Source organism: Panthera leo, chromosome B1 (assembly GCF_018350215.1).
Source record: "Panthera leo isolate Ple1 chromosome B1, P.leo_Ple1_pat1.1, whole genome shotgun sequence".
Lineage (NCBI taxonomy): Eukaryota > Metazoa > Chordata > Mammalia > Carnivora > Felidae > Panthera > Panthera leo.
Window position 1 is genome coordinate 53,814,807 of NC_056682.1, and position 27,668 is coordinate 53,842,474.

The 27,668-nt window shown below is 38.0% G+C and overlaps 1 protein-coding gene across 2 annotated transcripts in view; it reads left to right on the forward strand.

The window, feature by feature from the left end:
* The window catches only part of GLRA3 (glycine receptor alpha 3), a 198,290-nt gene that overhangs the window by 131,888 nt on the left and 38,734 nt on the right, over positions 1-27,668 (forward strand). For both annotated transcript variants that reach the window (XM_042933891.1, XM_042933892.1), the window contains exon 6: positions 23,905-24,042. In XM_042933891.1, the coding sequence (XP_042789825.1) occupies positions 23,905-24,042 (138 nt within the window). The remainder of the gene's footprint in view (positions 1-23,904; positions 24,043-27,668) is intronic.

The following is a 27,668-nucleotide window of genomic DNA, read 5'->3' on the forward strand; positions in this document are numbered from 1 at the left end:
TGTGTGTGTGTGTGCTGTTTTGTTTTAATAATCTTGGATTGAGTTCTGTGTATGGTGTCTGGTACTGGGGTTGCCAAAACTTCAGTGTGATTTTATCTATGTATCTATGTATCTATCTTTCTATTGGTTTCAGAAGTAGAATTTAGTGATTTGTCACTTACATGTAACACCTAGTGCTCAACACAAGTGCCCTCCTTAATTACCATTACCCATTTAGTAAAGGCAAAGGTTTTAATGGTCTGTAATGATCCACGTTTCTTAAATTCAATGAATGTTCAATAATGTCTGTCACTGGTCAGGACGGTCTTAAGTGACCTGAGCAATGTTCATTGATCTAAGCGTCAGTTGGAAAATATCTATGAAGTATCATATTCCACACAACACAACATACATAAAGCACAAAAGTCCCTGTTTTTAAGGACCTGGAGGACCAGTTGAGGTGTTCTTCCTACAAATGATAAGTATATGTTCATGGATACTGTTAGCACAAAAGGGAAAGTGACTAAGGGAAGAGCAGTGCTGAAAGTGAATAAAATACTCAGAGAAGTGTATTTTGTCTAAATTCGCAATGACCTCACACCCCTAAAAGTGTATATTCATGACTTGGGTTTAAAATCCTGGGTGACACACAATTCCTAGCATTTGGAGAAGCAAGTTACTGGAAAGAGATGGGCAGGAAGAGGCCTGGGGAAGAGAAGTCCTGTGATAGAAACTGATGAGATAAATAAATAAATAAATAAATAAAAATGTATAAGCCAAGGGTAGCATGAAAGGGAATAAATAACTTTCAAGCCAGAAGTAAAAAATACTGATTCATTAGCTAGAAAATGGGAAAGGAGAAAAATGAAAGAAATGAAAATATAGTATAGAGGAAGCATAGAAAAAGAGCAAAAATAGCTTTCAATGCTACCATAATTAAAACAAATGCAAAGGTTAAATTAACATAGCAAAATAGGGATTCTCAAACTAGATGTTAACAAATATTAAGACCCAACAATATGTTGTCAACTAAATGCTTTTTAAAAACATTATGCAAAAAAATTTGGGAAAAAAGACAGAAAAAATGTGTATCTAGAAATGTTTCTTAAAAAATTCCCAGATAATAATTTCAATATCAGAAAAAAATAAGTATAGAAAAAAATTATTGGACACAAATGCTTGAGTAACATGTTGATAAAGAAATCATATATAAAAAAGCTGTAATAATTATAAAAACATCTTCCATATGACTTCCAAATACATAAAGCAAAAGCAGGCAGAACTACAATTAAAAAAATAGACAAATCAGTAATTTACTTGAAAGCACAGGTATAAATATTGGAACAGAAGTAATTTAAAGATAGATAAAGAGAAACTCATTGTTTTAGCATGCAAGAACATTTACAAAAATGTTACAATTACAAAAGCCACAAAGGAAGCTTTAATCAATTCCTAAAAATCAACACATGATGGACTGTGATCTCTCTCTAAAATGCAATATGACTAACTACGATATAAAGTTGCTATAAATTATATTCCAATAATTATTACATATTACTATGCAATGGTACATCTGGAAACCGATAGCATTTAGTAAGTGACTTTTTGTTTAAAGAAATAAAGGAGATTGCTGAGCTCAAAATCCTGTAAAATAAAATGGATCTTTTATTAAAAAAGGAAAGAAAGAAGGAAAGAAAGAAAGAAAGAAAGAAAGAAAGAAGAACTTCGTACTAACAACCATGGAGCTAAGCCTTTTATTCAAGAAGACGAAAAAGGAATAATAGAGCATTCAAAGAATCACATAAAAAACCTAAAACTGGTACTTTGAAATGTCTAAGAACCTAGACACGCCCCTGGAGAAACTCTTCAAAGAAAAAAGAAATTAGGTTGCATAGAAGAGATGCAGGGTGAAGAGAAGAAAATAATAGCGGGTCCACTAGATTGGAAACAATACAAGAAAATCCTGAGCACTCCATCTTTTCCAGTCATATCTACTGATCAGACATTAGAAAAGAACCTGAGGCAAAAGCTGTATTTGAAAAAGAGAATGAAAAGAAATCCATACCCTGCGGATAGCTAATGTCAACATAAATTAACGAGAAATTCAAAGACCTGAGACAATAATGAGAAAAACAGAACATTTTGAGGACTTTTTCAATGACTTGCATAAAGAATTAAGCATAAAGATGATTCAAGTTTTCTTTTAATCACAAGGATTAAGTGTTGCTTCAGTTACATGAGTTAGAAAAGAGTCGATTCATGAAGAAAATAGTGCAGAAGCTGACTTCTGCTTAAATATGCTGTGTTTCTTGTAAAAATACATAACTTCACCAGAAATTTATTTTAGATTCCTGGATGTTTTGGAATACAGCCTGAATAAGAAATGGTTGTGAAAATATACAGAAATAAGATTGGTAATATTGCTTGGAGACGTGAAGATAAACGAGATTCCTGAAGGTAGTCTTAAAAATAAAGAGCAAGGGAAGATGGCGGCGTAGGAGGACGCTGGGCTCACCGCGCGTCCTGCTGATCACTTAGATTCCACCTACACCTGCCTAAAGAACCCAGAAAACCGCCAGAGGATTAGCGGAATGGAGTCTCAGGAGCCAAGCGCAGACGAGAGGCCCACGGAAGAGGGTAGGAAGGGCGGCGAGGCGGTGCGCGCTCCACGGACTGGCGGGAGGGAGCCGGGGCGGAGGGGCGGCTCGCCGGCCAAGCAGAGCCCCCGAGTCTGGCTGGCAAAAGCGGAGGGGCCGGACGGACTGTGTTCCGACAGCAAGCGCGACTTAGCGTCTGGGAGGTCATAAGTTAACAGCTCTGCTCGGAAAGCGGGAAGGCTGGAGGACAAAGGGAGGGAGAGCTGCTGAGCCCCCGGACGGCAGAGCTCAGCTTGGCGGGGAACAAAGGCATCCGCCAGCGCCATCTCCCCCGCCCATCCCCCAGCCAAAATCCCAAAGGGAACCAGTTCCTGCCAGGGAACTTGCTCGCTTCGCGCAAACACCCAACTCTGTGCTTCTGCGGAGCCAAACCTCCGGCAGCGGATCTGACTCCCTCCCACTGCCACAGGGCCCCTCCTGAAGTGGATCACCTAAGGAGAAGCGAGCTAAGCCTGCCCCTCCAGCCCCCCGTGCACCTTGCCTACCCACCCCAGCTAATACGCCAGATCCCCAGCAACACAAGCCTGGCAGTGTGCAAGTAGCCCAGACGGGCCACGCCACCCCACAGTGAATCCCGCCCCTAGGAGAGGGGAAGAGAAGGCACACACCAGTCAGACTGTGGCCCCAGCGGTGGGCTGGGGGCAGACATCAGGTCGGACTGCGGCCCCGCCCACCAACTCCAGTTATACACCACAGCACAGGGGAAGTGCCCTGCAGGTCCTCACCACTCCAGGGACTATCCAAAATGACCAAAAGGAAGAATTCCCCTCAGAAGAATCTCCAGGAAATAACAACAGCTAATGAGCTGATCAAAAAGGATTTAAATAATATAACAGAAAGTGAATTTAGAATAATAGTCATAAAATTAATCGCTGGGCTTGAAAACAGTATACAGGACAGCAGAGAATCTCTTGCCACAGAGATCAAGGGACTAAGGAACAGTCACGAGGAGCTGAAAAACGCTTTCAACGAAATGCAAAACAAAATGGAAACCACGACGGCTCGGCTTGAAGAGGCAGAGGAGAGAATAGGTGAACTAGAAGATAAAGTTATGGAGAAAGAGGAAACTGAAAGAAAGAGAGATAAAAAAATCCAGGAGTATGAGGGGAAAATTAGAGAACTAAGTGATACACTAAAAAGAAATAATATACGCATAATTGGTATCCCAGAGGAGGAAGAGAGAGGGAAAGGTGCTGAAGGGGTACTTGAAGAAATTATAGCTGAGAACTTCCCTGAACTGGGGAAGGAAAAAGGCATTGAAATCCAAGAGGCACAGAGAACTCCCTTCAGACGTAACTTGAATCAATCTTCTGCACGACATATCATAGTGAAACTGGCAAAATACAAGGATAAAGAGAAAATTCTGAAAGCAGCAAGGGATAAACGTGCCCTCACATATAAAGGGAGACCTATAAGACTCGTGACTGATCTCTCCTTTGAAACTTGGCAGGCCAAAAAGGCTTGGCACAATATCTACAGTGTGCTAAACAGAAAAAATATGCAGCCGAGAATCCTTTATCCAGCAAGTCTGTCATTTAGAATAGAAGGAGAGATAAAGGTCTTCCCAAACAAACAAAAACTGAAGGAATTTGTCACCACGAAACCAGCCCTACAAGAGATCCTAAGGGGGATCCTGTGAGACAAAGTACCAGAGACATCACTACAAGCATAAAACATACAGACATCACAATGACTCTAAACCCGTATCTTTCTATAATAACACTGAATGTAAATGGATTAAATGCGCCAACTAAAAGACATAGGGTATCAGAATGGATAAAAAAACAAGACCCATCTATTTGCTGTCTACAAGAGACTCATTTTAGATCTGAGGACACCTTTAGATTGAGAGTGAGGGGATGGAGAACTATTTATCATGCTACTGGAAGCCAAAAGAAAGCTGGAGTAGCCATACTTATATCAGACAAACTAGACTTTAAATTAAAGGCTGTAACAAGAGATGAAGAAGGGCATTATATAATAATCACAGGGTCTATCCATCAGGAAGAGCTAACTATTATAAATGTCTATGCGCCAAATACCCGAGCCCCCAGATATATAAAACAATTACTCATAGACATAAGCAACCTTATTGATAAGAATGTGGTCATTGCAGGGGACTTTAACACCCCACTTACAGAAATGGATAGATCATCTAGACACACAGTCAATAAAGAAACAAGGGCCCTGAATGATACATTGGACCAGATGGACTTGACAGATATATTTAGAACTCTGCATCCCAAAGCAACAGAATATACTTTCTTCTCGAGTGCACATGGAACATTCTCCAAGATAGATCATATACTGGGTCACAAAACAGCCCTTCATAAGTTTACAAGAATTGAAATTATACCATGCATACTTTCAGACCACAATGCTATGAAGCTTGAAATCAACCACAGGAAAAAGTCTGGAAAACCTCCAAAAGCATGGAGGTTAAAGAACACCCTACTAACGAATGAGTGGGTCAACCAGGCAATTAGAGAAGAAATTAAAAAATATATGGAAACAAACGAAAATGAAAATACAACAATCTAAACGCTTTGGGACGCAGCGAAGGCAGTCCTGAGAGGAAAATACATTGCAATCCAGGCCTATCTCAAGAAACAAGAAAAATCCCAAATACAAAATCTAACAGCACACCTAAAGGAAATAGAAGCAGAACAGCAAAGGCAGCCTAAACCCAGCAGCAGAAGAGAAATAATAAAGATCAGAGCAGAAATAAACGATATAGAATCTAAAAAAACTGTAGAGCAGATCAACGAAACCAAGAGTTGGTTTTTTGAAAAAATAAACAAAATTGACAAACCTCTAGCCAGGCTTCTCAAAAAGAAAAGGGAGATGACCCAAATAGATAAAATCATGAATGAAAATGGAATTATTACAACCAATCCCTCAGAGATACAAACAATTATCGGGGAATACTATGAACAATTATATGCCAACAAATTGGACAACCTGGAAGAAATGGACAAATTCCTAAACACCCACACTCTTCCAAAACTCAATCAGGAGGAAATAGAAAGCTTGAACAGACCCATAACCAGCGAAGAAATTGAATCGGTTATCAAAAATCTCCCAACAAATAAGAGTCCAGGACCAGATGGCTTCCCAGGGGAGTTCTACCAGACGTTTAAAGCAGAGATAATACCTATCCTTCTCAAGCTATTCCAAGAAATAGAAAGGGAAGGAAAACTTCCAGACTCATTCTATGAAGCCAGTATTACTTTGATTCCTAAACCAGACAGAGACCCAGTAAAAAAAGAGAACTACAGGCCAATATCTCTGATGAATATGGATGCAAAAATTCTCAATAAGATACTAGCAAATCGAATTCAACAGCATATAAAAAGAATTATTCACCATGATCAAGTGGGATTCATTCCTGGGATGCAGGGCTGGTTCAACATTCGCAAATCGATCAACGTGATACATCACATTAACAAAAAAAAAAGAGAAGAACCATATGATCCTGTCAATCGATGCAGAAAAGGCCTTTGACAAAATCCAGCACCCTTTCTTAATAAAAACCCTTGAGAAAGTCGGGATAGAAGGAACATACTTAAAGATCATAAAGGCCATTTATGAAAAGCCCACAGCTAACATCATCCTCAATGGGGAAAAACTGAGAGCTTTTTCCCTGAGATCAGGAACATGACAGGGATGCCCACTCTCACCGCTGTTGTTTAATATAGTGCTGGAAGTTCTAGCATCAGCAATCAGACAACAAAAGGAAATCAAAGGCATCAAAATTGGCAAAGATGAAGTCAAGCTTTCGCTTTTTGCAGATGACATGATATTATACATGGAAAATCCGATAGACTCCACCAGAAGTCTGCTAGAACTGATCCATGAATTCAGCAAAGTTGCAGGATACAAAATCAATGTGCAGAAATCAGTTGCATTCTTATACACTAACAATGAAGCAACAGAAAGACAAATGAAGAAACTGATCCCATTCACAATTGCACCAAGAAGCATAAAATACCTAGGAATAAATCTAACCAAAGATGTAAAAGATCTGTATGCTGAAACTATAGAAAGCTTATGCAGGTAATTGAAGAAGATATAAAGAAATGGAAAGACATTCCCTGCTCATGGATTGGAAGAATAAATATTGTCAAAATGTCAATACTACCCAAAGCTATCTACACATTCAATGCAATCCCAATCAAAATTGCACCAGCATTCTTCTCGAAGCTAGAACAAGCAATCCTAAAATTCATATGGAACCACAAAAGGCCCCGAATAGCCAAAGTAATTTTGAAGGAGAAGACCAAAGCAGGAGGCATCACAATCCCAGACTTTAGCCTCTACTACAAAGCTGTCATCATCAAGACAGCATGGTATTGGCATAAAAACAGACACATAGACCAATGGAATAGAATAGAAACCCCAGAACTAGACCCACAAACGTATGGCCAACTCCTCTTTGACAAAGCAGGAAAGAACATCCAATAGAAAAAAGACAGTCTCTTTAACAAATGGTGCTTGGAGAACTGGACAGCAACATGCAGAAGGTTGAAACTAGACCACTTTCTCACACCATTCACAAAAATAAACTCAAAATGGATAAAGGACCTGAATGTGAGACAGGAAACCATCAAAACCTTAGAGGAGAAAGCAGGAAAAGACCTCTCTGACCTCAGCCGTAGCAATCTCTTACTCGGCACATCCCCAAAGGCAAGGGAATTAAAAGCAAAAGTGAATTACTGGGACCTTATGAAGATAAAAAGCTTCTGCACAGCAAAGGAAACAATCAACAAAACTAAAAGGCAACCAACGGAATGGGAAAAGATATTTGCAAATGACACATCGGACAAAGGGCTAGTATCCAAAATCTATAAAGAGCTCATCAAACTCCACACCCGAAAAACAAATAACCCAGTGAAGAAATGGGCAGAAAACATGAATAGACACTTCTCTAAAGAAGACATCCGGATGGCCAACAGGCACATGAAAAGATGTTCAACGTCGCTCCTTATCAGGGAAATACAAATCAAAACCACACTCAGATACCACCTCACGCCAGTCAGAGTGGCCAAAATGAAGAAATCAGGAGACTATAGATGCTGGAGAGGATGTGGAGAAACAGGAACCCTCTCGCACTGTTGGTGGGAATGCAAATTGGTGCAGCCGCTCTGGAAAGCAGTGTGGAGGTTCCTCAGAAAATTAAAAATAGACCTACCCTATGATCCAGCAATAGCACTGCTAGGAATTTATCCAAGGGATACAGGAGTACTGATGCATAGGGGCACTTGTACCCCAATGTTTATAACAGCACTCTCAACAATAGCCAAATTATGGAAAGAGCCTAAATGTCCATCAACTGATGAATGGATAAAGAAATTGTGGTTTATATACACAACGGAATACTACGTGGCAATGAGAAAAAATGAAATATGGCCTTTTGTAGCAACATGGATGGAACTGGAGAGTGTGATGCTAAGTGAAATAAGCCATACAGAGAAAGACAGATACCATATGTTTTCACTCTTATGTGGATCCTGAGAAACGTAACAGAAACCCATGGGGGAGGGGAAGGGAAAAAAAAAAAAAAGAGGTTAGAGTGGGAGAGAGCCAAAGCATAAGAGACTGTTAAAAACTGAGAACAAACTGAGGGTTGATGGGGGGTGGGAGGGAGGGCAGGGTGGGTGATGGGTATTGAGGAGGGCACCTTTTGGGATGAGCACTGGGTGTTGTATGGAAACCAATTTGACAGTAAATTTCATATATTAAAAAATAAAATAAAATAAAATAAAATAAAATAAAATAAAATAAAATAAAATAAAATATAATGTTAAAAAAAAAAAAAGAGCAAAAGGGGCACTTGGGTGGCTCAGTGGGTTGGCGATCTTTGCAGTTCCTGAGTTCAGGCCCCACAGCAGGCTCTCTGCAGTCGTCCTGGGGCCCACTTCAGATCTTGTGTCCTGCCCCTCTTTCTCCCTCTCCCCCACTTGCGCACCCTTGTTCTCTCTCAAAAATAAACATGAAAGGAAGAAAGAAAGAAAGAAAGAGCGCAAAAGAGAGGAAAAGAAGATAGCATCATTGAGTTTAATGAAAATTGGAGGACGAACAGAAAAAGTAAAACAGAGAAAGTCACTGAAAACTCTTTGAAACATTTTAACATGTGTTTCCTAGAGATTGTTTTTCAAATATTCTTATTCTATTCATGGAACGTACATTCATGTAGCACTCGCGCTGAACTTCAAGAAAAAATAGAAAACCAAAATTACCTTTTTTCAATATTTAACTATAAATAGAAATGTCTTAGGTGCAATTCAAATGGTGTTTATCATAGTGATTCGTTCTGCTGCCATTTAAATTTTTTTTTTTTCAACGTTTATTTTATTTTTGAGACAGAGAGAGACACAGCATGAACGGGGGAGGGGCAGAGAGAGAGGGAGACACAGAATCGGAAACAGGCTCCAGGCTCCGAGCCATCAGCCCAGAGCCCGACGCGGGGCTCGAACTCACGGACCGTGAGATCGTGACCTGGCTGAAGTCGGACGCTTAACCGACTGCGCCACCCAGGCGCCCCTCTGCTGCCATTTAAAATCAACATGAACTAACCACAGTAAAACTGAACTTTATCCTTAGAGTGACCTAGAAAGCTGAATCTCATCACTGAGAATTCCTCTGAAGCCAAAGGAAAGAATGGTGCCCCATGTATACAGGCACACTTCATTTTATTGTGCTTTTACTTGATCGTGCTTCGCAGACATTGCGTGTGTTTTACAAGTGGAGGGTTTGTGACAGCCTGCATCAGGCAAGTCCATCAACACCATTTTTCCAACAGCATTTGCTCACTTTGGGTTCTGGATCGTATTTTGATAATTCTCACAATATTTCAAACTTTTTCATTATTACTGTTTTTTACAGTGATCTGTGATCAGTGACCTTTGATGTTACTAGTGTAATTGTTTTGGGGCTCCACGAATCACACCCATATAAGACAGCAAACTCAGTCAATAAATGTATGCGTTCTGACTGCCCCACTGAGCAGCCATCGCCCCATCTCTCTCCCTCTCCTTGGGCCTCCTTATGTTCTGAGACATAATGAAATTAGGCCAATTCATAACTCTACAGTGGCCTTTTAGTGTTCAGATGAAGGAAAAATTCATAGATCTCTCACTGCTCTCACTGTATTTATTTATTTAAAAGTTTTTTTGTTTTTTGTTTTTTTTTTTGAGAGAGAGAGAGAGAGACAGAGAGAGAGAATCCCAAGCAGGTTCTGTACTCAAACTCAGGAACCATGAGATCATGACCTGAGCTGAAATCAAGAGTTGGACATTTAATTGCCTGAGTCACCCAGGTGCCCCCACATATCTCTCACTTTAAATCAAAGCTAGAAGTGATTAAGGTTAGTGAGGAAGGCATGTCAAAAGCTGAGATAAGCTGAAAGCTAGGGATCTTATGCCAATTAGCCAAGTTGGAATGGCCCATTAGCCAATAACAAGGAAAAAGTTTGAAGGCATTCAAGAGTGCTATTCCAGTGAACACAAATGATAAGAAGGCAAAATTGCTTTACTGCTGATGTGGGCAACGTTTGAATGGTCTGGATAGAAGATCAAACCAGCTACCACATTCCCTTAACCCAAAAGGTGTTCCAGAGGAAGGCCCTAACTCTCTGCAATGCTGTGAAGGCTGGGAGAGGTGAGGAAGCTAAAAAATAAAAGTTTGAAGCTAGCAGAGTTTGGTTCAGGAAATTTAAGGAAGGAAGCTATTTCTATCACATCAAAGCACAAAGTCAAGCAGCAAGAACTGATGTAGAAGGTGCGGCATGTTATCTAGACGATCTAGCTCAGACAATTAATGAAGGTGGCTACACTAAATAACAGATTTTTCGTGTAGAGGAAACAGCCACTTATCGAAAGAAGATGCCATCTAGGATTTTCCTAACTAGAAAGGAGAAATTAGCGCCGGGCTTCAAAGCTTCAAAAGACAGGCTGACTCTCTTGTTAGGGGCAAAGTTATCTGGTGACTTTAAGTTGAAGTCAATGCTCATTGACCACTCCAAAAATCCCAGGGCCCTTACGAATTATGCTAAATCTACTCTGCCTGTGCTCTAAATGGAACAACAAAGCCTGGATGACAGCACATCTGTCTACAGCATGGTTTACTGAATATTTTAAGCCCACTTTTGAGACCTACTGCTCAGAAAAAAAGATTTGCTTCCAAACAGGACTGCTTATTGACAATGCACTTGGTCACCCAAGAGCTCTGTGGGAGATGGGCAATGAAATTAATGTTGTTTTCAAGTCTGCGAACATGACATGCATTCTGCAGCCCATGGATCGAGGAGTAATTTTGATTTTCAAGTCTTATTTTTAATAAACACATTTTGTAACACTATAGCTGCCACACTTAGTGATTCCTCTGATGGATCTGGGCAAAGTAAATTATAAACCTAGAAACGATATACCATTCTAGGTGCCATTAAGAACATTTGTGATCCATGGGAAGAGGTGAAAATATCAATATGAACAGGAGTTTGGAAGAAGTTGATTCCAACCCTCACGGAAAATTTTGAAGGGCTCAAGACCTCAGAGAGGGAAGTCACTGCAGAAGTGGTAGAGAAGCAAGAAAACTAGAATTAGAAGTGGAGCCTGAAGATGGGGCTGAATTGCTGCAAGCTCATGATCAAACTTGAAGAGGTGAGGGACTCTTTCTTATGGATGAACGAAGAAAGTGGTCTCTTAAGATGGAATCTACTTTTGGTGAAGATGCTGTAAAGATTGTTGAAATGACAACAAAGGATTGAGAGTATTGCATAAATTTAGTCAATAAAACAGCAGGAGGGTTTGAGAGGATTGACTCCAGGTTTTTTGTTGTTGTTGTTGTTGTTGTTGTTGTTTTTTAGTTTATTTATTTTTGAAAGAGAGAGAGCAAGCACAAGCAAGGAAGAGACAGAGAGCGAGGGAGACAGAATCCCAAGCAGGCTCCGTGCGGTCAGCAGAGAGCCTGATTCAGGGCTCAGTCTCACAAACCGTGAGATGATGAGTTGAGTTGAAATCAAGAGTCAGACACTACACCCACTGAGCCACCCAGGAGCCCCCCCACCCCAGTTTTAAAAGAAGTTCTGATGTGGGTAAAATGCTATCTAACAGCATCACGTGCCACAGAGAAATTATTGGTGAAAAGCAGTCTGCCGATGCAGCAAACTTCATTGTTGCCTTATTTTAAGAAATTGCCACAGCCCCCCCAATCCTCAGCAGCCACCACCCTGACCACTCAGCAGCCATCAGTGTCAAGGTAAGACCCTGCACCAGCAAAAAAGTTTATGACTCACTGAAAGCTCAGATGATGGTTAGCATTTTTAAATAATAAAATATTTTTAAGTTAAGGTAGGTACAGTGTGTTTTTTTAGACTTAATGCTATTGCCCACTTAATAGGCTATAGTATAGTATACACATAACTTTTATATGCACTGGGAAGCCAAATGACTAGCTTTACTGCAATATTTGCTTTATCACAGTGGTCTGGAACTGAACCAATAATATATCTGTAAGGATGCCTGTAGGTTCCAAGTTCGACGCAGGGCTTGAACTTCCGAACTGCAAGATCATGACCTGAGCCAAAGTTGGACGCTTAACAGACTGAGCCACCCAGGCGCCCCTAATCCTTTCTTTTTTTAATTGGCTGTAGGAAATAAAACACAAAGCTATCTCTTCAAAAGACAAATTTTTATTGATATCACAGTTGTATTTATAAATGCATTTTGTCTGTTTGCTTCACAAATAGCTAATCTGTGAGGGAAGGAAACACAGCCATATTATGACTTAGACTGTGCCCCTGAGGGATTGACAGTAGAAATTGATGTGCAGGAATAGGGGTGAGACCAAAATGAAAGATTTAATTTTCAGCCTTTGATTTGTACCATAAAGAAAATTTAGAAATTGACAGGTTTCCCAGGCAAAGTAAGGGATGGAGGATATTTTTAATCTTTGTAGAATATTGAGTAATAATTTCCTAGACTCGTAATAAAGCTTCATTTTTTATAAAAAGCCAAAGATGACATGGTGTATATAATCTGTCACTATATCAATAAAAGATCTAATTCCTGATTTCCTATCTAAAGACGAATGTTGGCAACAAAACAGGAAAACCTCACCAGTGTGAGAAAGCTAAAGAAATTTTAATTACTCAGGTTAGAAAAGAAAATACAAGGAAATAATTCAGGGAGGAAAGGGCCCTTTTCCACAAGGAACAGCCTAAATCCCTAAAACTATAGGAAAAGATATTCTTAAGGTCAACTTAAAAAAAAATTAGACACAAATTGTAACTTTCAAAATGCGCTTTAATGGGGTTTTTGGATGGAAAGATCTAAAGACAGATGGGAAGTTTTTGTTATTTAGTTTGCAGATTCATTTCAAAACCACATCTGATATGATGCAGATTGGTTACTCTGGAGACTATTTAAGGAGTTTGGTGAAGATTTCTCACAATTATTTCCTAATGATCTCTACTGTTTTCAAGCTCTTTCATAATTTAAAACAGTGTGGATATTTTTCAAAATAATTCTATGCCTTTTGCCTGGCTAGTTAGAGATACAGATGGTTCTTGTTTTTCCGAGTATTTATTACTGAAGCCTCTACAGTTACAATGTTAGTTAGAAAGCAAGTTTTCCCTGAGACAAAAATATTCATTGATGAACTAGCTACTCATAAAATTACTCCCCACTTAAACATTATTGCACCCTTTTAACACCATGACTATTCTGTCTCAGTCTGTCCTCATCTTTCTAATTTGACTTTGCTGATTATCAGATATTCTAAACACATGACAATAAAAAAAAAAGATGGTGTAGTTGTGTCTTACAAAAAGGTGATATCACAGTGGTTGTATTATCCTTTACATATATTATTTGATTTAATCCTAAGTGCAACTTAATGAAATAGGTTTTATTATTTTTTTATTGTAAAAATCAGCAAATGAAGGTTTAGAAAGGTAAAGTGACTTTCCCACAGTCACACAACTATCAAGTGGACAGAGCAAACTTCTGTGAATTAATAGCTCACAAATTTATAACAAGCATCAGTTCTTTTTAAATCTAGTTCTAGTAGCCAAAATACTAGTAGAGTAATTGTTATAGGTTAGTTTACCAGAGAGTCTTAGAGAAATTGTAATTATTAAAATAATTTAGCAGGCCTATAACTTAAACGAAACCACATATAACAACCTGGTTAACGGTAAGATTATTCGAAATAATGCACAAATTATAAATAAAAATGTTTTAGTTAAATACATTTTGACATAGCAGTTGTTCCTTGTCAAGTCAATAAAATTTACTTGAGTAATATTCCTCCTGGCAATAATCAGCAAACATGTGCCAAGAGTGAGCATTTTCTTCCTCTTGTTTTTTAAATCCCAGCTGCTAGTTAAGGACATCAGCGTTTGCAAGCTGTGTCAAACCGAGAAATCTCAGTCTCTCTCTCTCCTTTATTTGACTGAGAAAGCTGGGCCAAATGTGATTCTAGGTCACTTAAAACTGAATGTGAATCTATAGTTTATTTATAACTCTCAAAACGGATTTCAAATTAAATATATTGTCAGTCATACCTTCCCTTTGAATAAGTATTTCTTTTACATACTACTATAAGGTATTAAACAATATCCTTTTTCTTTTATTTTCCTGTAGTCTTTTGAACTGTTTTTTAAATAACCAAAGGTTATTTGATTTTTTTTTTTTAATGATAACATAATACATCTGAATGATGTCTTCAAAACCAGCACGTTTACACTGGGAAATTTGAACAAAAGGGACTGAAAAACAAAAACATGTTTTAGCCTCAACTGAACAATCCTTCTTACTAGTGTTAACCGGTTTTGTCGTGACCCCTCTTCTTTTACTCTGTGTGTGTGTGTGTATGTGTGTGTGTGTGCGCGTATACACACACGGGCTATGTGTACGGTTATAAATGTTTCATGAACGTGTAATATAGCTGGGAATCTCAATTTCTAACTGATCCACCATGAGATTTACACCAAAGTAGCTTCCATATCATATTATCTGAGGGAACAAAAAGATTTTAGAACAAAGCCTGAAGGCTAAGTAAATGAAGATAAGAACTGATTGGAAGGTATGGCTGAAACGTTGTATCCTCGCAACAAAGGAAAACATCAAAGTATGATGATGCCAAGGGAACTGGATTTTACCAGCCTCAGATTTTGTTGGATGTGAAGGTACAGCCCCGCAGAGCCATGGTGAAACATCCTGAAGTGGAGGGTAGAAAGGGTTGAACGTGGCGAAATGACGTCGGTTCATGTGGTCTTCCACTCATTTCTTCTCATTGCCATCGGGGCGCTAAAGCTCCTCCCTATTATCAGGGTAACCTATAACTTATTAAAATGGGGACACTTAAAAGAGTAAAGGAAAGGCACCACAGATATTGAAATTATTATATTTTATAGTATCTATTTATTAACTGACAGGTTTTTTAGAATGTTAATGGGTAAATTAAATAGTCCTAAACTATTTCTTTTTAAAATCTATCTTTTCTGAGGTGCCTAGGTGGCTCCATCAGTTGAGCGTCAGACTCGATTTCTGGTCAGGTCATGATCTCAGGGTCTGAAGATGGAGACCTACCTCTGGCTCTGCATGGAGCCTGCTTGAGATTTGCTCTCTTGCTCACTCCGCCCCGCCTCCACTTGTGCTGGTGCCCTCTCTCCCTCTCAAAATAATAATAATAATAATAATAATAATAATAATAATAATGAATAAAGTATATCCTTTCTAAATAAATATATGCATTTATATATTATGTATATTTATTATATATATAAATGTATAACATATATATAAGTATATATATATATTAAAGAGAAAACCAAAATAATTGGAATTCTCTTTAAAGTTGCAATTTTGGTATTAAATTTGAAAGTGTTAACACTATCAGTTGACCTTGCCATATAATATAATGATTTCAATGAGAAAATATTCTCTATAGTTGAGGTAGCTACAATACTTGATAAATTCAGAGCTTGATTTTATGTATTTTATATTGATATATGTAACTATTTAAGCCATTTATTTTTACAGATATTGTCTTTGTCTTGAATAAGAGGGGTTTTTATCAATAAATATGCTTTTTAGGACAAAACTCAGTCAAATTAATTGTTTCTACTTAGGAATCTTTTTTAATTTTTTGTCTAATTTAGATTTGGGTGTATATGTCTTCTCAATCCCATTTCCATTTCAATATAACTTATCCAATTAAAAACAAGCAGTCTATCAATATAATCTTCCCATTCCAAAACACAGCTATCAAATTCCAATAAAAAAATAGTGCATGTCATTTAAGATTTTATTATTTTTTTCCTTTATATTATAGGGATTAATCTCAAGGTATTCCTGCATAGAAATTTTATTTTTATAATTACCATTTCTAAAAGCTTCAAAATGCAAAATTTTAGTGTTCCATTCTTAAAATAATTTGATTAAATATTTCCGACTGATCTTAAACAACTGCAACCAAAATTTAGAGAACGTATTTATCAAAAGTTCAATACAATTGCAGAACATACACGATGATTTACAAAATACTTCTTCAAATGTTCATACTTCTTAAAAATTTCCCAGATAACAAGCAGTAAATAGAGAAGGCATGTTGTGCCACAATCAAGTGTAATTTTTAATTCTACATCAGCTTTGTCAGATACAAGGAAGTATAGTTCAGGTGCTCTGTTCCAATAAAAAAGTCATAAATGTTAATGACTACCACTACTCTTTCACTGATAGAGTGTAAGAGTTTATGGATATAAAATAAATCATATATGCATCATAACTAATTCCAAAATGCCGCAGCTCCACAGATTTCTTTTTTTTTTTCTTTTAAGTTATGCTGTGCTCACCTTAAGTGCAACTAACATGTCTTACCGCACATCACTATTACAATTCCATTGACAGTATTCCCTATGCTGTACCTTTTATCCCTGTGACTTACTGGCTTTTTTACAACTGTGATGAATTCCAACAGAGATTTTATTCAGCTCTGTCACAAGCAAGGGACATTTATTTTCAATGTTGAACTTTTTAAGTGAATTTAAGAGAGACTTCTCAATGGAATTTACAGTGACATTACATAGCTCATCTTCAACAAATGTAATTCCAAAAGCTTTACTTTGATTACAGAATTAGATTTAAAAATTAATTTAAAATTAATTTAACCAATTTTCTCTTTAAAGTAGGAAATGATACTGAAACAAGCCTCACATCATTTCATTGCTTGCAAATTTCCCATCATGCACTTTTCCAGGAAAAATTAAAATGAAAAAAGAGTCAAATTAATTCAGAAAAGCAACAGTTTGATATAAATAAAGACTTGGTTTCTATAATGTAATATGTAAATGCTCCCTACAAATGCTCACATCAAATGATCATCTTTGGGCAGTGTTCTTGAAAGGACTGTATCTTTTGAAGTAGGTGTTGATGAGTTTTTAGCTCTGTGTTCCTGTGGCTTTTATGTGGACAGAGCTTTTGTGAATGTTAGATATAGACAGTGTTTATTGATGTTACACATTCATCATCAACTTTCTTGTAAATAGAAATTTGTTGCTTAATTTTCCAATGAATATTGAACTTTCATTTCTTTTAGCCCATTCTGCTAAAAGGATTTATTGTGAAATGTAAGAGGGTTGCCAAATAATGAAATAAAGAAATGTTTGTAGGTTTCAAAGCATTCACTGCTCAGCTTTCACTTATAGGTTTGTAATTTATATCCATGACACTTGGATACTTTAACCCACCTTACAGATGTCACAGGTTTGTACACCAAGTGGGCAGCAGAGGGGAAAAGTTACACACTTCTGCCCCCACTCAATTCAGGAGTCAGCATCCTCTGAAAGGAAGATGGTAGTTTCTTCGTTATGGGAAGGATTCAATAAAGACAGGTGGACCATTCCGGATGTTTGCTGTTGTACAAATTTAATTTAATGTGAAACTATTAAAATAGTCTCATACTCTTATGCCATGGGAGAATCTAGAAGTAAAATTGAAGATCAGTCAAAGCAACAATGATGTATTTTAAAACAATGACGAATAATACCTAATCTAAAAATGAAAAATCTTGGGGCACATGGGTGGTTCAGTCAGTTAAGCATCTGACTCTTGATTTTGTCTCAGTCATGATCTCAGATTTGTATGATCAAGTCCTCCATACTCAGTGTGGAGCCTGCTTAAGATTCTCTCTCTCCCTCTGCCCCTCTCCCCCAATCGCACTCTCTCTCTCCCTATAAAATAAAATAAATAAATAAAATTTTAAAATGAAAAATCTAGAACAAATGCTAAGCCAGAGAGGATATGAGGAAAAAAAAACAAGTACTATAGGGCTGTCTTGGCAAACCAAGATGTGTAATTTTAATATCATCATCCATAGGTAGGTGACTTTCAAACCTTTATCTTTGATCTTGACCTCATTTTCAGAACATATGTGAATGATTTCAACTATTTTCAACATATAAGTCAATGTTCAGACTTACGACCATCAACACCTGCATCTTCTGCTGGCATCTTAAACTCAAGGTACCCCAAAATAAGCTCTTCATATACAAGTACACACATAGGGGCACCTGGGTGGCTCAGTTGATTGAGCATCCAACTCTGGATATTGGCTCAGGTCATGATCCTGGGATAGTATGATCGAATCCCACATGGGGTTCTGCTCTGAGTGTGGAGCCTGCTTGAGATTTTCTCTCTCTCCCTCTGACCCTCTCTCCCTCTCACATGCTCTCTCTGTCTAAAATAAAATAAAAAAATAAAATACAAACACACACACACACACACACACACCCTCCCCTACCTCCTCCCTTATCTATTTCTGATTTAAATATTCAAATTCCTGATATATGCCATATACTATTTTAGGTACTTAAAAATATGCCAGTAACCAAAATGGAATAATCTCAGCTTTTATGAAGTTTCAGTTCTTGGAGGCTAGGTAGAAAAATACTAAAAACTTGATGCATATATGCAATGTCAAGTAGAGATAAGTTCTGTGGGAAAAGTGAACAGGAAAAAGCTATGCAGACTTTTTGGAAGAAAAGTATTTTATAAGATGGTCAGAGAAGGCTACTCTAATGACATGAAATATAAAGTAAAGACTGTGGCATAGCTACCTTTCAGTTACTTAGACCTGAAACTTCGAAGTTTCCTCAACTTATTTTTCCCTAAATATATTTTTAATTAATCCCCAATTTTGACAAAACAAGCTACTGAAATATTATCTCTGACTTATATTCCTTAAGGACCATCGGAAAAGAATGAGACTTTTTTTTCTTTGCCATCTCAAGAATGCAAACGACTTTTTAAAAATTTATTTTATTGTGGCAAGAACACTTAGCGTGAGTTCTGCTCTCTTAAATTTTTAAGGATGTATTATTGTTGACTGCAGGTACAATGCTGCACAGCAGATCTCTAGAGCATAGTCAGCTTGCTTGACTAAAACTTCAGGCTGGTGGATTAGTAATTGTCATTTTCCCTTCACCCTCAGTCCCTATTTCACTCTTTTATTCAATTGATTTGACTATTTTATATACCTCATATAAGTGAAATCATGCAGTATTTGTTATTCTGTGACTAGCTTATTGCACTTAGCATAATATCCTCAAGGTTCATCCGTGTTGTAGCAAAAATTGAAAATAAGAACCATACGATCCAGTAATTCTACTTTTAGGTGTTTTTCCAAAAGAATTAAAATCAGGATCTCAAAAAAAAAAAAAAAATTAACACCACTATGTTTATTGCAGTACTATTCACAATAGCCAAGAAGTGGAAATAATGTAAATATCCATTGACAGATGAACGGATAAAAAAAAAAAAAGTAGTATATACATACAATGAAACACTACTCAGCTCTTTAAAACAACAAAGATGCCTGGGTGGCTCAGTAGTTTAAGCGTTTGACTTTTGATTTCCACTCGGTCATGATTTCACAGTTTGTGAGTCGAGCCCCGAGTCAGGCTCCATGCTGACAGTGTGGAGCCTACTTGGATTCTCTCCTCCCCCACCTCTCTCTGCCCCTTGCCCACCACTCTCTATCTCTCTCTCGAACTTTAAGTCTCGAACTTTAAACGTCGCGTAAACAATTTTTCCAAAAGTCCAATTTTGACTTGAAAGTTCAACATCTATCATTGATGACAAATACTCTCAGTTATTTCCCTCAATATGATAGACTCACTTCCTTTGTTTTTGAGAAAATGGTTTGCCATAAATAATAACTATAGTTTACCAGCCTTTTTTTTTTTTCAGGTAAAAATGATGTTTCACACACACACACACAAACAAAACTGGTGTAACTGGCCGATCAGTCACCCCAGTACTCTTCCTTAGAAGAACCATCATAAAACAGTATGTAGCTGAAGTACTTTGTAGATACTTAACATTTTAACACACAGGATATTAATTTTTTTTTTTAACGTTTATTTATTTTTGAGACAGAGAGAGACAGAGCATGAACAGGGGAGGGTCAGAGAGAGGGAGACACAGAATCTGAAACAGGCTCCGGGCTCTGAGCTGTCAGCACAGAGCCCGACGCGGGGCTCGAACTCACGGACCACGAGATCATGACCTGAGCCGAAGTCGGCCGCTTAACCGACTGAGCCACCCAGGCGCCCCAACACACAGGATATTAAAAGGACTTTTACACAAGAGTCAAAACGTCATAAAATGATCATTGTTACTGCTTCATCAAGGATGCTAGACACTCTTTAGAATTAGCATTGTTAGTACTACGCTACAAGATGTGGCATTAAGGACACAATAACCACGCAGGTAGTTTGTTGCCATTGTCTTTAATTATGCTAAAGCACCAGAAGTTTTACCCTCCATTGTTTCTTCACGATCCGATCCAGCGAATGTCAACACAAGGAAAAAGGTGAATGTCTTCTCGTAATTATGAAAGTAGTTGGGACCTTGAGAAACTCACGAATGGATCTTGCTAATGTTCCTACAGGCTAGTTTTTGTCATATCACTCCTCTGCTCAAAAGATTCCAATTGTTCATCATTGCCCACAGGGAATGTTAAAAAATCAAAGCTCTCAACCTGGAAGTTAAAATGCACACAATCTTACGTTAATTTATCTTTTCATTCCATATCACCTTCGCGCAAACTGGCTCTAGAACAAACGAAGCTATTTCTATTACTATTACAAACCCTGGGAGTTTGCAGTTTCCCTCAACTAATTATACCATTCTCTGTGCCTGAGGGCCTTATTTTTTCCCACATTCTTTGTATGAAGCACATCTTTTTTTCAAGGTCCAACTCAAACGAGGCCTAAGTGGCTATCATAGATCCCCCTTCTGAATGCACTCAGCACTCTGTACCTCTCCCCTGCCATTTACGTTCTACCCTGTGATAACACCTCACCATCCCTGCAGCCTAGGAGGATGTCTAACACACAGCTGGTGCTCGGTAAATACTTGAACGTTTGGTTGCATTGAACCATTTGTGCACGTGTTTCACTGCAGCTACCATATGGGATTGTTGGTTGAAATTAGGGTTAATGTCTCTGTTCCCTGAATAGAGTATTTCTTGTTGTGAAGTTCATTATGATACAAGGCAATTCACCTCACCACCTTGATCTCATTAGTCAATCCTATTCTTAACATTCTCAAGCTTATATCAAGATCTTCGGAACAAGAGCATAAGAATGTTACAACACTTTCAACTGTGGAAAAGAGTATTGATTTTTTTAAAGTCACATTTGAAGGTTTATTGAGACAAAATTACCATTTAGTTATCTTCCTTGGACATCCCAGTAAATTTTTCAGAACAAAAGAATTACCCCCATCCATGCCATCCGACTATTATCTTTCTGGTTTCAAGCAGATATTTTAGGGACCATAAGGAGCTAGCATATTTTGATTATGAGTTTCCCATACCTAAGTCACTTTGTGTGGGCAATTGTCTAACATAAGGAAGCTAAAAATACTGCCTATAAATGGCATTAGAGACTACAGCTTGCTTTGAGGAAATCTCAGAGAGCTCGTTTCTTTTCACAGAAGACCCCAAGAAAAACTTAGAATGTAAAAACAAAATGAAGTTTCTCCATTGGTCTGTCTAAATTAGGATGAAATCTCACATATTTTGTCTTAGTCATTGCAGGTATGGGAGAATATGGCACATGTCTTACCTGGAAGCAGATAAGCAGTGGTGCCTGTATTAATATCTTTTTTTTAATGTCTTTTTTTTAAAACTTACTGTGAGAGAGAAAGCGTGCAAGGAGGGATGGGCAGAGAGATAGGGAGAGAGAGAATCCCAAGCAGGCTCCGTGCTATCAGCACAGAGCCCCAAATGGGGCTCGATCTCACAAGCCTCGAGATCATGCATGACCAGAGGGGAATTCAGGAGTCAGACACTTAACCGACTGAGCCACCCAGCCACCCCTGTTTTACTACCTTTGATCTTTAAGAAATTGCATGTATTTTCTCTCTGGGTAAAATGGTATTTATAATGGATATATCAGAGGGCTTATGAATATAAGGAAGAGCTTTTTAATCACTAGTAACCAAATCATTAATTGCGAGGTTCAGTGAAACGTATTATAGTTAAAGCAAATCAAGCGTAGCCCTGTAGGTTCCCATATCTGCTCTGAAACCAGAATTCGGACATGCGCCTTCACTCTAGGTGACTTTCCAACAGCTAGCAAATAGTTCTCGCTCCATAAGGAGCCATCACACTGATGACACTGTGTTAAAACTTCGACAGCAGACTCCCGCAAAGTCCAGAGAGATCCTATCTCTAATCACTGATGCTCTCACTACTACCATCCCCGCCATCTAGTATATTCTACTAGATATGCCCAAGGGTTAGGTGCGTGCAGTTGAACCTCTGACTCCAGATTCTGCTCTTTCCGGAAGGTTCTTTTCCAGGTATTGTGGGAGAAGGGAGGATGATCAGTTCCCTTCTGTACACATTGCTCTGTCCAGCCAAATCTGCTCCATACCAGTTGTTCCTAATCACTCAACAGCCTCTTCCCTACAACACCAGCTCATTTCCAGGATAGCTTGTTTGGGACAATTTCCCTTGCTTGATGCTTCATGGATTTAGAGCTCCTGCTTCCTTTATCGCCCACTTGACTTAGCTCAGAAGCCAGATCCTATGTCCTCTCTCTACCTCCATGGTAGCAGTCTTCCTCCAAAAGCTCCATTCACTTTTTGTCTTTAAGTGTATGTTTCAGCAGCTTCTCATTCAGAACAGGGGGAAGATGAAATCCTTCTTTTCTTAGGTGCCACTCCTATATAAATATGAATTTTTCATTTACTAAAAGATGCTGACTTATTACAAAATATATTGGTTAATTCTGTCCCGAATTCACCAATAGTATGTGCAAGAGTTTCCTCCTCCACAAACTGTCTCACATGGATTTTCTTTGTACTCTGAGTTTCTCTGAATAGCTGGCATTTCTATTTAAAATACCATTTTGTTCATTTTGGGATTGGGAATGTAGAAGCAAATGCCATCAACTAAAATAGTTAATGATTAAATCAAGAAAGCTAGAAGGCTTGTGGTGCCTGGGTGGCTCAGTCGCCTAAGCATCCAACTCTTGATCTTGGCCCAGGTCATGATCTCATGGTTCATGAGTTTGAGCCCCATGTCGGGCTCTGCACTGACAATATTCAGAGCCTGCTTGGGATTCTCTCTCTCTCTTCCCATCTTGTGTTTTCCTCTGTATTTCTCTCTTGCTCGCTCTTTCTGAAGATAAATAAACAGAAAGAAAGAAAAGAAAGAAAGAAAGAAAGAAAGAAAGAAAGAGGAAGAAAGAAAGAAAGAAAGAAAGAAAGAAAGAAAGAAAGAAAGAAGAAAGAGAGAGAGAGAAAAAGAAAGATATAAGCCTTGATATTTTCCCCCATAGATATTACAGTTTAGGCCTTTTCCTAATCAGTAACAATTTCAGTTTTTGTTGAACGAGTCCTGAGTACTTTGAGAGGTGAGGAGATATTTAATGGAGTGGAACCAAAATGAACTGTTGTAATAATTCTGTTGTGGCCCATTCCAAGGAAACAATGGATATGCATGTCCTTTGAAGTTTCTATATGCTATGTCATGGTTTTTATTAACCTACTATGTTTTCTCATATTATTTGGTGAGTATTCTATGAGAATAGATTTCAACAGACTTTGGTGAGATGAAACTGTCAGTCTATCCAGTTAAGATGACACTGGTCTTCCCACCCTATGTGAAATGTACAAGTTTTTTGTTTTTTTAATTTTATTTCTTTGAATGCGCTTTTATGCTATTAATATGTTTATTATGTTTTACCTAGTTGGGTACACAATGAATGATCTCATTTTTGAATGGCAAGATGAGGCGCCTGTACAAGTGGCCGAAGGACTCACTTTGCCACAGTTTCTGCTGAAAGAAGAGAAAGATTTACGATACTGCACTAAACATTACAACACAGGTAGGGTTTGAGCATTCTTTATAATGCCTGTGACTTCTGGTTTTATGATGTTCAATATTTCTTAATTATAGTGGTAGATTAATTATTTTAACTATTTATAGCTCAGTATTTTTCATAGTGACAGCAGAAAACAAATGTATGTGAAATTTACGAATACTTCAACTCAATGCATGTTGTTATATAACTGATTCGTATAGGATCAAAGAAATGCTCAATTATATCTATTTTTTTCTTTTGCAAAAAGCCCATAGTTCTGTCTAAACAATATTTCAAAAAAAAAAGTTCCTTTAATTTCTATGTGAACAATAAAATGTACTTTCTAGCTCTTCTTGGACAATATACGTTATGTTTGATGACAAAATGAAAGAAATTGCTTTTTTTTTTTTTTTTTAAAGCTTCATTTGCCTAAACCTCTCTTTTGGCTACAGTTTTATGCATTTCAAGTTACTGCTACCTAAGCACCTACTACTCACACTGACACAGCAGCCTTTTGCCTTTGAGGATAGATATATGTTTTTAACTTTAAATTTATTTTTGAGAGAGAGAGCATGTGAGCAAGGGAGAGGCAGAGAGAGAGACACACACAGAATCTGAAGTAGGCTCCAGGCTCTGAGCTGTCAGCACAGAGTCCCACACGGGGCTGGAACTCACGAACCGGGAGATCATAACCTGAGCGGAAGTCGGATACTCAAGCAACTGAGCCACCCAGGCGCCCCAAGATTTTGTTTTTAACACCAAGGATTGATATATTTGCACATTCATGAGATCTGTTCTCTTCTCTCAATCAGTACGGACTATTCCCATAATATTTATTCTTGCTGCCTAAACTATTCCTACAAATTCTGTTAAACCACCCACAAGTGAGTCATCACTTCAGTGCGGTTAGTCCACAGCCTCCCACTGGCATCAGCTGCTGCTCCTATTATTTCCTAACAGTAACTATGATTCCTCTTTGGCTCATCGATTGCCAGTACTGTGACCTGACCTTTCACTCTACAAGGTCTTCAATCTCTTTTATCTCTTTAATCAATTCATAGTACCTGGTGAAAAAGTCACTGCTGTTTTCTTAGCCCAGGGATGAGGCTGATATTTAATTTAATGGGGAGTTCAAGGTTAAGATCTCAACCCAAAGATAAAGGGCAAGCAGGTCAATACCAGGGTCCTGGCTCAACTCTCCAGGGTCAGTCACAGTGACAAGCAAATTTTAGAGAGATGCTAAGAAGCGACTAGAGTTGGTATAAGCTGGTGGACTGGTTTCCTAGGGCTGCTGTAACAAAATGCCACAAACTTGGGGTCTCCCCAAGACTCTCTTCTACGTCTCCCCTTACTCTATGAGTTGGCCACAGTGGCTTGCTTTCTTACGTACACCCACCGATTCCTGCTTTGGGTCCTTTGTATTTGCTCTTCCTTCTGTACATGCTCTTCTATACTTACATACATACTTCTCTACGTACATTCTTCTACACACACAAACATACTGTTTCCCCAAATTGTCCCAAACTCAATACTCTCACATAGTTCTGGACTGCTCAAATGACTCCATAACAAACACATGCTAAATGCCCAAATGCCCCCTTCCACTTACTGCTTTCACTGCCTAAAATTTTATCTTTAATTTCTATGCTTACTTACATATTGTTTCCTTTATTACCAAAAGTTTTTAAAGCCAAGGATTATATATAGTTTATTTCTTTGTTTCCTCAGTCTGCTGAAGTATGAAGATACTCAACAAGTATTTGTTGAGTAAAATAGTAAATAAAAAGTGGATTTGAACATGGAAAATTTGTCTGTACATGTGAGAGTATTACAATCTTTTCCTGGGAGGGGCAGATTTACTCTAAACAGGAAACTTTCCCTTTAGCTCTGTATCGGCAAGCAGGCTTTTTTTCCCCCTCCAGTTGTGTTGAGGTGTAATTGACATAAAATAATAGGTTAATCAGCGTGCAACATGCTGATTTAATATATGTATACACTGTTAAAAGATTCCCCTATCAAGTTAGTTAATACACCCATCCCTTCACATACTTACCTTTTGTGTATGTGAAAATATTTACGTTCTACTCTCCTAGCAAATTTCAATTATACAGTAATGTTATCAACTCTAGTTGCCATGTTATCTAGATCCTCAGACCTTGTTCATCTTGTAACAAAGGAATTTTTTTTTTTTAACAACTCTATTGAGGGGCTCCTGGGTGGCTCTCAGTTGGTTAAGCATCTGACTCTTGATTTCAGATCAGGTCATGATATCACTGTTGGTGAGACAGAACCCTGTGGCCTCTGCACTGACAGTGTGGAGCCCGCTTGTGCATCACTCTCTCTCCCTCTCTTTGCCCCTCTCTCACTTGCATTTTCGCACTCTTTCTCTCTCTTTCAAAATAAATAAATAAACATTTAAAACAATGCAACAACTCTATTGAGATATAATTGAGGTACTATAAAATTCATTTGTTTAAGGAACACAGCTCAGTGATTTTTAGTATATTTACCGAGGTGTGCGACCATCACCATATCTCAGAACATTTTATCACCTAAAAAAAATAAACCTCATAACCATTAGCACTCCTTCCCATCCAGCAGCCCTAGGTAATCAGTAGTCAACTTTCTGTCTCTATAGCTTTATATTTTCTGGATGTTTTATATAAATGGAATCATATGTGGTCTTTGTGATGGTCTTTTTTCACTTTGAAGAAAGTTTTTGAGATTCATCCCCATGGTAGCATATTTCCATACTTCATTCCTTTTTATTCCCGAATAGTACTCTATTATATGGATATACCTCATTTGTTTGTTTTTTTTTATTCATTCACCAGTTGATAGACATTGGGAGTGTTTCCAACTTATGAGCCACTTATGAACACTCATATACATATTTTGGGGTGAATCTATGTCATATCTCTTGGGTATATAATTTGGAGTGGAAAGTTGGATCACGTGGTAAATCTATGTTTAACATTTTAAAGAACTGCCAGTCTGTTTTTCAAAGTATTCACACCATTTTACAACCCTTCCATCAATCAGTGAAGGTTCCAGTTTCTCCACATCCTAACCAACCCTTGTTATTGTTCATCTCTTTTATTATAGCCATTTTAGTGGGTGAAACAATATCTCATTGTGGTTTTGATTTACATTTCTTTAATGGGTAATGATGAAAATCTTTGCATGTGCTTTTTTTAATGTTTATTTATTTTTGAGAGAGAGAAAGAGAGAGACAGAGACAGAGAGAGAGAGCAAGCGAGGGGCAGAGAGATAGGGAGAGGATCCAAAGCAGGCTCTGTGCTGTCATCCCAGAACCCTATGTGGTGGAACTTGAACTCATGAACCTGAGATTGTGACCTGAGCTGAAATCTGACACTTAAGCACTTAGTAGACTGAGCCATCCTGGCTCCCCTTTTCATGTGCTTATTGATATTTGCATATCTTCTTTGGAAAAAGATGTTTATTCAATTTTCTTACCTATTTTCTGATTCAGTTATTTCCCTTTTTTTAGTATTGACTTACATATGCTTTTTCCCAGTTGGTAGATTGTCTTTTCACTTTCTTAATTGTGTCATTTGAAGCCCCAAAACTTTTAATTTTGAGGAAGCCAAATTTATCACTTTTTTTCTTTTATTTCTTGTGATTTTGGT